The following is a 13,074-nucleotide window of genomic DNA, read 5'->3' as shown; positions in this document are numbered from 1 at the left end:
CCTATGAATTACAGCTGATATTCTCAAGAGTATACTCTGGTTTAAATTAAGAGAGGTAGTTTAACAATTAGGAAACCAAGATTGTAAAACTACTTCAGGTCCTTGGAACACATATACATATGATCATTAAAATTTCTGGGTAGGCTATAAAATATTTATATGGACTTTGATTGCCCTGAACAAATTATAAAGACTCCTTGTGGTATAAATGGTTAGGACTTACTAAAATGATGATATTATTTATCCTTTGATCCAAGAATGATTTGATTTTCAAACAAGAATCACATAAAATAATAAGTATTAAAATTATAATCTTTCATATGGATGAACATTAATGACTTAAATTCTTTATACTATAGTTATAGAAGTTACTCATTATGGGTCTTGTAGACCTAACATATTAATTATTACTTCTTACTTTTAGCTGGTGAAAGGGAGGGTATATTACAGGAAGAGAATAAAATGACTCTTTTGGAATACCAAAAATCATAATGTAGAATAAGCAGTTTATAATTTGTGTTAGTTTTAGATAAGAGATTTCACACAAAAATAAAGTTCTTGAATTATCTCATAGAAAACTTTAGAAATCAGAAAATGGTGTAATTTTGGCTAGAGCAGTGTTTTCCAAAAAGTATTCTAAACGCTAATCCCTAATTGTAATAACATGAATTATTTCATTCAACAACTTTTTCTGAGTGCCTTTCTGTGACAAACACTGTTTTAAATTGATTCTTAGGTGGAAAACATATCAGTGATAGTAAGTTTGGGATATAGTCTATTCTCTATCATCAAGAGAAGGTAGTTGAGAACATCTGTGAGGCATACCCTAAGACTAGCTATGAAAAGAGTGTCTACAAATTTGTCATGCGTTGTCTTCCAGTACTCTGACTGGAACACCAAAGTAGAAAGGACTTTGTCTTAAAGATATTTGTAGGTGTAGTTTTTGCTTAATGGAGTGGATTACAATGTAATATGTAAAAAGCTCATAGCATTTTAAGAAACCATACTAGCTTATAGTAAAAGAGATATGGGGCGCCTGCATAGCTCAGTCAGTTAAGCATCCAACTCTTGATTTTAGCTGAGGTAGTGATCTCAGGGTCATGGGATGGAGCTCTGCATTGGACTCTATGTTGCGTGTAGAGCTTTCTTGAGATTCTCTCTCTCCTCTGCCCCTCCCCTCCTCCTCTAAAAAGAGAGACAGATACTATACAATATGTTAACTAACTTGAATTTAAATAAAATCTTGAGAGAAAAAAAAGTAAATTAATAGAGACAGAGTTCAAATTAAAAGAGCTCTCTGGGCCCTTTACTCTCTATGAAAAAGAAGAGCACAAAACCAAGAGCCATAGAGAACTTTCTCAATAAGCAGAACCTGCCTTAATCAAGAAACTGGTGATATGGGCCCAGCTGATTTGAGAATTGCTACCAATTGGTTATTTTATCCCTGTCTGACCATTGTACATTGGGTGTATGAGGGTTAGATAAGATGTCTATGTGGGTCACAACCTTCAGATCAGGAGGAGCCACTCAGCGAAATATTCATGAAGAACTTCTCTCACACCCCAAATTGATTTAGATCATGACATCTTGGGCTTGTAGCCTAACCCTGATGCCATAATAGGACTTTGAGGGTCTTAGGAATGGGGTGAGTATACTTTGCATATGTAAAGGGCACCAGACTCTGCTGGACTGTTTTTTTGGTGGTTCCACTGATGATATGGTATTCAAGAACTTTTCAAGTCTCCTTTCATCATGTTAGCTCTAGAGTTGGTGAGAGGGATATTAGTAAGCATGATGCAAGCAGATGGTTGATAAATGGTTACACCTTCTGAGTCACCACATAAAAAGTCTAGCTATCCTACTAGTGAGAGAGCAGGAAAGATGATTTGAAGAAAAGGGGGCCCTGAAAATTCATGCAGGGCCAGGCAATCCTCCATCCCAGGTCATTCCAGCCTCATGTGACTATGGGCAAAATCAGCAGAAGAACACCATCCATCTGGTATGGTCCAGGCCACATTGCAGAGTCATGCACAAATAACATGGTTGCTGTTTTAAGCCAGTTAGTTTTGGAGTCCCCCCACAATTGATAACCGAAACAACTGTTTATGGAATAATTTGGGAAAGGTAAAAAATGCTAAATATACACTGGGTCTTCTTCAAAAAATAACTATGGATTATTCAGGTAGGTAGTAAAAAAAGTGATATTTCTGATGAAGAACAATGAGTGAAAGAGTAAAGAAAATGCATAGTTTCATCTGCAAACAGTGAACAGGATGGTGAGAACATAGCACAAGGTGCCTATGGAAATGAACACCCAAAATGAGTCTGGAATGAAAGATTGAAACTTGATTGTTAAGAGACATGTGTGCCAAACCAAGTCTTTGGACTTCATTTTGCTGGGTAATAGAAGCCCATCAGAGACTTTTAAGCAGACAAATGAAGTATCTCCATAGTAGGTATTCTGCAGCAGTGTGGAGCAGTAAATAGGAAAAACCTAGGGGCAGGAAACCACTGGAAGCATGCTGCATTTATTGAGAGATTAGAAATTGGTATGTCTAAGAATAAATAGAAAAGATATTTCTAAGGTAGACTGCAGAGGTCTTAGTAAGCAATTAAGGCCAGGTGAGGAAGATGAAGAAAGCAAGTGATAAATGAAAAATTTCTAGCATGAGCCACTGGAATGACAGTGATGCTATTTGCTGAGAAAAGAAGGAAGCACCCTGAAGAGGAGGGAAGTTGGCTGAAGTACATACTGACATAAATTGGGGTACATTATTGAATTTGATGTGTCTCATGAACAAACAGGAAGAGGGGATCATTAGGAAATCAAATGTATACTTCTAGTGCTTGTGAAAAGTTTTGAAATTACTTTTTGAATCATCAATGAATAGGCTATGTGAAGATACTGAATAAATAAGATCAGGGGCTATGATTCTCAAGCTGGCTATACAACAGAATCATCTGATCCTGGATTTCACTGATTTGTAGTAGTACCCAGAAATTAATAGTTTTCAGAAGCTCCCTAGTTAATTCCAATATGTAGCCAAAGTTGAGAACTACTGATGTAGAGGGGTAACAGGAAAGAGTTGTAAACAAAATTCTGATTAACACTAGCAATCAAGAAAAGTTCAATGGAAGAGGATCCTAAAAAAAAAAAAAAAAGGAAGAGGATCCTAAGGAAATTTACAGAGCTATCTATCAGAGAACTAAGAATAGAAGTGGTACAGATTGGTGTTAGGAAAACTGAGAAAGATCCAGAGGATCTGGAAATTGGAAGTCTGTGGCCCTTGCCAGTGAAGTTTTAATACAGTACAAAGAAGTCAAACTGTCTTTCATCATCTCAACTCTACTATTAAACCATTCCAGTGAGTTTTTTGTTATAATTTTCAGTTCCACAATTTTTATTTTTCTCATATTTCTGTTGAAATTTTCCATTTTTTCATCTGTTTCAAGAGATTTTTTAGTTACTTACTCAAGTATTTTTATGACGGTTGCTTTAAAATCCTTGTTGGATAATTCTGACATCTGATTCATCTCTGTGTTGGTATCTGTTTTCTTTTCTCATTCATGTTGTAATTTCTATGACTCATGACCAGTGAGGTTTTTTTTATTATAGTCTACACATTTTAGGTATTATGAAAATTTGGATACTATTTAATCTTTTCCTTAAGTGGGCAATTCTGTTGAAATGTAAGATGAGGGCCAAGTGCTTATGTACACTCAGTGGCCTCCTGAGCGCTGCTGACACCTTCCTGGTGAAGCTTACCCACAGTGCTTTGCTGCCTCCAGTCAGGGAGTAAGCTCACTTCTTCGTGAGTTCCACTGACACCAGGGAAGGGTGGGAAAATGGATGCCAACTAACCCTAATTCCCACCACCTCATTCTGCCTTGTTTAAGGTAGAAGCTTTACTTCCCACGGAGCCCCACTGATACTAGAAAGGAGCACTAAAGCCTAGAAGTGACCAGCCCTGACTCACAGTGCCTCATAGATTCACACTGCTGCTGGGTGTATGTGTCTTGTGGGGGATGATGCTCAGGTTGCCAATGGACCCCACTGACACTACTCTTGGAGCAAAATGTAATTCTAACCTAGTTCCATGGGACACAAGATGAAAGCTCAGCCCCCCCCCCACCTGTGCTGACCCTACTCGGGCAGGGATTTCATATTACTGCTGCCTGCTTCTGCCAGGCAGGGGATGGAAGATTAACTCCTCACTAGGCCTGCCAACATCATCTAGTGGGGCAAGTGGAACACTGTGGTCATGTCATTTTCTTCAGTCCTGAGGTCTCTAGATAATCCTTCTTTCCACATTTGACAGATTTCCTATGTTTTCCTATGTTTGTTTGCTGTGTTATTTCCAGCCTTTTTAGATGTAAGCTGGAAGACTGGGGCCACGCCATCTTGGTGGAACTTGACTGTATTCTACATTGTGCTCACAGTATCTGTAACTACAACTGCTTATTTTCTCTTATGTAATCTGCCTGTGGGTAAAAACATTTTTTTAGTTTAGTTTAGTATACTAGCATTAGTATATTAGTTCATGTTTGATAGATGTGTGTTACAAGGATGACTGAATAAATGGATTTCTCTAAGTACCTTATGATAGATGCTTAATATGTGCTTTCAATGATTAGGAAGAGTTATTTAGTCTCTAAAGAGAACAACAAGACTTGGGCAAAAGAACTAAATACTAGATAGAACACATTACAGGTATGTCATTTGAAAAAAATATGTTTTCAGAAAGGAATTACACAAAAATCAATCACATTACTAACAACACTGACAATGTACATGCTGAAAATGAAATTAAAAAGATACTATCACAAACACACCAAAGAAAATGAAATACTGAGGTATATATTTAACAAAATGTGTATAGAATTTGTATCTGAAAACTACAAAATGCTAACGAAGAAATCAAATAAAGAGATCCCAAACAAATGGAGAGATCTGCTGTATTCAGAAGCTGGGAGATTCAACATAGTAGAGATAAGAGTTTTCCTCAAGTTAATTTATAGGTTTAATGCAATTTCCATCAATATTCCGGTAAAGTTTTCTGTAGTCACAATCTTATGCTAAAATTGATTTAAAAAGCAACAGGCCCTACAATAGCTAAAACAATCTAGAAAAAGAAGGATGAAGTAGGAGGAGTCACTATAATTGTCATTTAGTCTTACTATATATCTATGCTAACCAAGACAGAGCAATATTGGCACAGGGCTAGACATACAGATCAAAGGTATAGAATAGAGAATTCAAAAATAGAACCACACAAACATGCCCAACTGATTTTGAATAAATGAACAAAGGCAAGTCCATGGAGGAAGCATAGTTTTTTCAACAAATGGTGATGGAGCAACTGGACATCTGTCTGAAAAGCTAAACCTGGACCTAAATAAACTTCACACTTTACACAAATATTAACTCAAATGGACCACAAACAAATGTAAAACAATAAAACTATTGACAGAAAAGTTAGTTTTTAAAAAGACACAAAACAAATCTTCAGGATCCAGGGCTAGACAAAGAGTTGTTATACTTCACACCACAAGTATGATCTACAAATGAAAAAAATAATAAATTGAACCTTACTGCAAAGGATCTTGTTAAGAGGATGAAAAGATAAACTACAGATTGACAGAAGATATTTGGAAACCATATATCCAAAAAAGTACCTGTATCTAGAATATATAAATAATTCTCAAAATTTAAGAGAGCACAAATAATTCAATGAACAAACAGCAATAAGTCCTAACAGACGTTTCATGAAGAGGAGAGAGAGAGAGAGAGAGAGAGAGAGAGAGGGAGAGAGAGAGAGAGAGCAAATCAGCACATGAAAATGTGTAAAATGCCTAGCCACTAGGGAAATGAAAATTGAAACCACAGTGAGATATCACAATATATTGATGGTTACAATAAAAAATAATGACAAACCAAATGCTGCAAGGATGTGGAGAAACTGGATAATTCACAAATTGCTGGTGGGCATATAAAATGGTACGGCTACAATGGAAAATAGTTTGGCACTTTCTGATATGACTAGACATGCAAGTACCATACAACCCAAATTCATTCTTGTACATTTTCCCCAGAAAAATGGAAACTTATTCTCACAAAAACACATACATGAATGTCCATAGAAGCTTTATTTTCAATAGCCAACAACTGGAAACAACCCAGATGTCTTGCAATGACTGAATAAACACTGTGGTAATGTCCATGCTGTAGAAAACTACTCAGTAATAAAGAGCAACAAATTATAGATGTCTGTAACAACTTGGATAGATTTCAAAGGAATTATGCTGAGTGAACAATCCAATTTCAGAATGTTATATAATGTATGATTCCATTTAGTAACATTTTTAATTAAAAAATGTAGATAAAGAGAAAGGATTACTGGTTGTCAGAGGTTTGGGTTTGGATGGGGAGAAAGGTGAAGGGACAGCAAGAGGTATCGTTAAGGTGATAACATTGTTCTGTATCTTGACTGTTTCAATGCCAAGACTTTGATTATGAGATTGTATGACAGTTGTGTAAAATGTTACCATTGAGGGAAACCAGGTAATGGATTCACAGTATGCCTTTTTATATTTCTTGCAACTTAATATGAATCTGCAATTACCTCAAAAACAAAAAATCATTTTATTTTTATTTATTTAGTTAGAGAAAGCGTGAGTGGGGCCAGGGCAGGGAAAGGCAGAGGGAGAAAGAGAATCTTAAGGAGGCTCCACACTGAGCAGACATGACCTCACAACCTGGAGATCATGACCTGAGCTGAAATCAAGAGTCAGACACTTAACCAAGTAATAAGCCACTTGAGCTCACACAACATAAAAATCTTAGGAAAAAAAATATGGTGCTAAACAACTTAGTATGTTACTATTTTGGGGAGGCAATAAAATCCTTAAATGTACACTGGCTAGCTCTGCATGTGAAACTCCTGATAGGGCATAATTGAAGAAGGGGGTTAAAAATTGGGGGGGGGGGCAAGATTACAAGAAAATTTTACTTTTTTTTAATAAAATGAACTTATTCCAAAGAAAGGAAATTGTCATACAGCTCTCCTTCATTTATTTTTTTCATGTAAAAATAAAACAAAAAAAGTTGGAAGGAGAAAATTGAATGAAAAGCCAGGTAGCATGCAGCAAAAAAGTATGTGGTATTATTGCATCCTGAACAGATACCAAGAGAAGGGAGGAAGAAAGTTCTTGTTGGTTATGCTGATAGTAATCTTAAGGAGATTCCATTATTTATGGCATTTAATTGCACATATACGGATATAAATGCAAATTAGCTGTACATGGGAAGCTGTAGTGTTAAACCTTTTCACTAATAAATACCCAGAAAGACTAGAACATTTGAGTACAAGCTAACATTTTCAAACATCTAAAATTCTTTGCAAGTGGATTATTCAAAAAACTAATGGTGACATTTTTGTGGTCTGAGAGCTAACAATGTGCCAAAATGTCAATGACTCAACTAACAGCCTTGGGCTCCCCTCACACCAACACCAAGCTATGTTTAAATAGCTGTTTATAATGATTTTGAGTCCTGCTTTCCAAATTGAAAAAGGAAGCCATATCAACACTAGCAATTCAAATAAGAAAACTATCTTTTTCTGCACTGTACCGCTGTCTCTAGAATATGGCCTGACACATATAAAACTTTAAAGCGTTTGCCTTTTATTTGCACCCTCCATTAAAATGTAGCCCTGTGAACATATGGCAAATATCACTGTTTCTGCAACTTTTCAACCTTTCCTTCATTACTTCAACTATAAATCCAGGGATTTTTAATGTAATTTCTCAGAGCATCGGGTCACAGTGTGTATTTAAACACATCAAAGAACTGCAGCTTTAGTGCTTTAGAAATTCAGATTACAGATGTGAACGCATCATTATTTTCTCATCAACAATAAATAATGAAATGAAGTGTTAGACTGTGGACATCCGGCTCAATTCTAATCTCAGATAAATGAGGACACACATTTGCCTATCCTGAAGAATCACCTCTACATGCATGAATAATCAGAAATAACGATTTTTTTTAAAAAAAGAAACAAAGTGAAATTAAATCAAATCACTATTAGTTAAGTGAAGAAAGCCAGTCCAAAGAGTACTCCTTAACAATACTAGTTTGGCAAATATTTATCCAGGTCATTGCAAAATCTCCACTTCTAAGAAGAGAGATGTTTGACCATAAAAGCACTAGTAGAACCTATCAGAAAGAACAAGAGCTGCCAACAAAATGATGCATTTGTTCTTTTGTAATCCATCAGTCATTTTTCTCAAGCACAACTTTATTTGTATTTACTTATATTATCCAAAACTAACTTTAACCTGTGTGTTGTTAGTGTTAACAAGATTTTTTTAAAAACTCTTATGTGGCTTTGACAGATTTTAATGTCCTAATACACCTGTGGCTATGACTCAGCATAAAGGTAATTCTTGTAGGGGAAAGTGAGGGGAAGGCATGATCCGCAAACAGAGAAGTGAGAGCTGCAGATCAGAGTTTCAGAAGTTAAAGTCGAATTTTAATTTGAAAAATTAAATTGAGACTTCCTCCAAATTGAGAATCTATTGCATTAGATTTGGCTTAATTTCTCTTAATAACAAAAATGCACAAATACAAAGATTTAAACACACCATCTATATGCCTGTACCCTGCTTCGCCAATGTTCTTATACTCTAATGACATCCACCATCATTCATGCAGGGTGTGATTCACAATCCATGAATGGATAAATGCTTAAACTGAGATTTTTTTTAACCACTGATGTGTTACATGGATACTGTTTCAGTGCATTATCATTAAGCAAACCATGTATGTCTCTTCTAGAAGCAGAAAAAGATGTATGGATGTGTGATGAGCTTCTTTGTGGATAAAGGCACAGACTTTGTTATTAACTTTTCGTTGGCCCTGAGGGGCCCAGGAAAATTTCTGTATTGACCCAGCACTTTTAGTTAACAAAAATGATCTGGAACACAGCCTTCTTATTTCCTAACATGGCAATGTTGCCTTTGTCTTCCAGCATACATACACACATTTACTTAAATCATCTTTACAGATGTGTGTGAACCGGAGGTATCTGTGCTCTATTTGTCTGTGAAGGGCAATAACAAAATGTTACAACCCATTTAGCGATAAACTATGCATCCTTTCTGCAAGTCTTTGCTTACATTTTATTTGCAACATTTCACCTCCTCTATAAATTTTATTTCATAGTCTTTAGTAATTTCTGGCAACATAAGTAGATACCCAGATGGTATCTCTTTTCTCCATAAGCCAGAAATAATGTCTCAATATAAATTCCAATCCCATCTTTTTATGATTTAGGTTCTGAATTTTAGAAAGCAGCAACACACACAAATATTGAGGCAAAACCTTTAGGTGAAAGGGATAGCAGCGAAATTTAAGTACAGGAAAGCAGCATATGATTTAACTAATACAGCAATACTAGAATTAAAAGAATACCTGATGACACAGGCGTAAAGACCACTGTCCTGCAGTAGCGTTGGCCGAAACCAAATGGAGTCTTCTTCCTTGCTCATTCTACTTCCATCAAAGGCTATTGGCTCTTCAAAATCTCCAGGACCAGAGCTTTTGTACCACATCAAACTGAGTCCAGCACTTTGGGCCAGGGAGTAATTTGCTCTGATATAGCCATAAAAGAGTGCGCATTTGATTCGAACAGGCTCTCCCACCAAAACTTGGTATTTCTTGATATCGACAGACCAATCAGTGCATCCATCAGCTATAGTGAAAAAAAGAAAGAGAGAAAGAAAACATTAGAGGAAAAAGTGAAGCCAATAGTTCAACAAATATTTATTGGACATCTCTATCGAGCTACATTCTACTCTAGGCACAGAGGATGCAGCAATGGATAAAACTCAGAAGGGTGCTGAGAAGTAATTGACTCTGCTAATAAACAATATATTCATCACTTTGTTTCTTCTGGTGTTTATTCTCATATATATCGGTACAATTGATTGGTTATTGGTTCATTGCCTTTTACTCTAAATCCACTTTTTTTTGCTTGTGTTTTGAAAATGGATCTGGACCTTTGAACTATTTCTCCTTTGCCGGCTGGGACTACAGCTTTGTTAGTAGAGGGCTCTGGAGAGACACTGAAGCAGCAAAGGGTTTTTCTCCCTGATTCCAGTATGCTTTCTTGGAAGGTTCTTGCAGTGGGGAGGCTTCTCCAGCACCTGACTCCTGCTTTTCCAGTAGCCAGCTCCTACAGTACATGGTAGCCAGCTGCTTGGAGATTTTTTTAGCAGAGCTTCAGGCAAGGCACCTTCCTGTGAACAGCTTTCTCAGGCAACTCAGGTAAATCTCTGTCAAGTTCCAGAGGGCAGATTTCCAACACATTCTCCCATTGTAGCACCACACTGATGTCTACCATTCAGTAAGCCATGAACCTTCCTAATAAGGTTTGGATCTCAGGTCTAGAGGTAGGAGGATGGGTGGGGGGGGGTTCCCTTGCATGCACTCTCAGCCATAGGGGTAAAATGAGGGCAATTCCTCTAGTCTTTAGGGTTCTCTTTTGCTATGGACTGAATGTTTATGTCCTAAAATTCACATGTTGAAGATTCAATCTCCAATGTGATGGCATTTGGAGGTGGGGTCTTTGGGAGAAAAGTATGTTTAAATGAGATCATGAGGGCAGAGCTCTCATAAAGGGGTTAGTGTATTTTTATAAAGGACACCAGAAAGCTCGTCTCTCCCTTCTCCCCTCCCTCCCTTCCTCCATGAGATGGGGCTCACAGAAAAGAGGCTATGTGGGCACACAGCAAGAAGGTGGCCATCTTTCAAGCCAGAAGGAGGGCTCTCAGTAGAAATCAAATCAGCCAGCACCTTGATCTTAGACATCTCAGCCTCCAGAACTGTGAGAAATACATTTCTGTGTGTAAGCCTTTCAGGCTATGCTGATTTGTTATGGCGACTGAGAAGACTAATACATCTTTCTTTTTTACTAGCCAATCTCATCACTTCAATGCCCTGTTACGTTTAATACTTCTTTATACAAACTTTCCTTGTTCAAATTAGTGTGTGTTTTATCCCTCTGATTGGACACTCAATGACAAAATCAGAAATTAAACATTTTGCAGCCAAATAAAGCCAAAAGAAACACAATATTAGGTCAAGCTCTGCTAGTGGTTTGACAGCCAAAGACAGAGGTAGACAGTCACTTAGCTCTGCTGGAAGCATCAATGGAAGTTTAAAATAGAAATGATAGTGGAAATGTGGCTGATGAGGGTGGGGGCTGGTTGGGTTTTCTGGGTTTCCTGGAAACACCACCTTACAAATGGCATCTTGACACCATTTTTTAAAATCACACACACACAAAACAACAGGTCTGCACACCACAGGTGTATCCCCATTATCATCATCATAGAGAAATGGTGGATTTCTTGCTTAGAGAGGGCAGTTGCCCATTAATTAGTAAGATAATCAATTTGACAGAACTTACAATATACAAATACTAAGCAAAAGAGCAAAAAAAAAAGAGGGACCTTTAGCAGCAGTAGCATCTGAGTACTGCAGGAAGAATTTGACTTGCTACAGATTAAAAAGAGGGCAAACTAAAGGATCTGAGAATAGGATGACTAATGTAGGATTCAAAAGAAGGAAAATATTCAAGATGAAAAGGAAAATGTGCATTATTAGAGCAAAGAAGACACATGATCTATAGAATTGTCTACATTTCTTTTTTTTTAATCTACATTTCTTATCCTAAAATAATACCTAACTTCTAATGAGCACTAAACTATGGCTGAGTTTACAAATTTTCACTTACCCTTCACAAAAATATCCCTTAGGGCTTTTGAACTAACTGTTCTCCCTACGTGAAAATTTGCTTTTATCTTTTTTTAAAAAATATTTTATTTATTTATTTTTTATTTGAGAGAGAGAGAGAGAGAGTGAGCAGGGGAAGGGGCAGAGAGAGAGGGAGAGAATCCCAAGCAGACTCCATGCTGAGTGTGGAGCCCAACATGAGGCTTGATCTCGTGACCCTGAGACCCCCACCTGAGCCAAAACCAAGAGTAGGACGCTTAACCAATGGAACCACCGAGGTGCTCCAATGTAGATGCTTTCTCCCCAACTGCATGGATTCCTCCCTCCCTTCCTCCAGAAATCACCTCCTTGAAGAAGTCTTTGTAAATGTCCTGTCCAAACAACAGCTTTTTATCCTGATCACTTATTTCAGATTCTGTTTCAATATTTTTTATAGAACTTACTACTCTGTGATGTTACATTATGTACCCACTTTCTGTTTGTTTTGACTCCCCAGAAGAATGTAAGCCCCTTAAGGTCAGGAACTTTGTCCTTCTAACTCATTTCTTTAGCCTAAGTGCCTGTAACTCTGCCTGCTAACCAGCTCAACACACAGTTACTGAGTGAATGAGTTTAAGCCCCAAGTTGGGTGCGGAGATTACTTAAAAATAAAATCTTAAAAAAAAAGTCTTTGGGGCACCTGGCTGGTTCAGTCAGTTGAGCATGCTAGTCTTGATCTGGAGGTTGTGAGTACAAGCCCCATTTTGCCTGTAGAAATTACTTAAAAAAATAAAATCTTTTTAAAAATAAAGTTATTTAGTACTTAACTATCAATTAGAAAAGTTTCAAATAGTTCAGAGTCAAAAGATAAGGAAAAGGCAGAGGTAAAATGAAGAAATAATAGCACCTTGGTTGTCAGAGACACCTTAAGTTCATTTTAATATGGAAACAGATGTAGGATCTATGGCTTAGGAAGTTCTATGACCATTAAGCTTAATGTATGATGTTCAAAAATAAACAATAAAATTATTAACATGTTTTAATACATTTTTGAGAAGGATAACAAATAATATAGAAGTAATTGAATATAGTTTCAAGTTATTTGGATAAACACATTTAATGATGGGATTATGTCTTTTTTCAGTAATTAAGGCATTTTAATAAATGAAGTGAGTGAAGAATGGTATCTTTTTTATCTTTGTAACATTTTGCCTCATTTATACACACATTCTTCTCTCTTACTCTGTGTGTTATAATTTTTTTCCTAAGCCATTTGAAAATAAGTTAGAAAAATA

At 36.7% G+C, this 13,074-nt stretch overlaps 1 protein-coding gene across 1 annotated transcript in view; it reads right to left on the bottom strand.

Annotated features, from left to right (window-relative positions):
* The window catches only part of IL1RAPL1 (interleukin 1 receptor accessory protein like 1), a 1,192,989-nt gene that overhangs the window by 673,713 nt on the left and 506,202 nt on the right, over positions 1 to 13,074 (bottom strand). The window contains exon 3 of the mRNA XM_055337995.1: positions 9,476 to 9,755. Coding sequence (XP_055193970.1) covers positions 9,476 to 9,755 — 280 coding nt within the window. The remainder of the gene's footprint in view (positions 1 to 9,475; positions 9,756 to 13,074) is intronic.

The sequence above is a fragment of the Nyctereutes procyonoides genome, unplaced genomic scaffold (assembly GCF_905146905.1).
Source record: "Nyctereutes procyonoides isolate TBG_1078 unplaced genomic scaffold, NYPRO_anot_genome, whole genome shotgun sequence".
Taxonomy (NCBI): Eukaryota; Metazoa; Chordata; class Mammalia; order Carnivora; family Canidae; genus Nyctereutes; species Nyctereutes procyonoides.
Note: the sequence above shows the minus strand (reverse complement) of the source record. Positions and strands in the feature narration are given on the sequence as shown.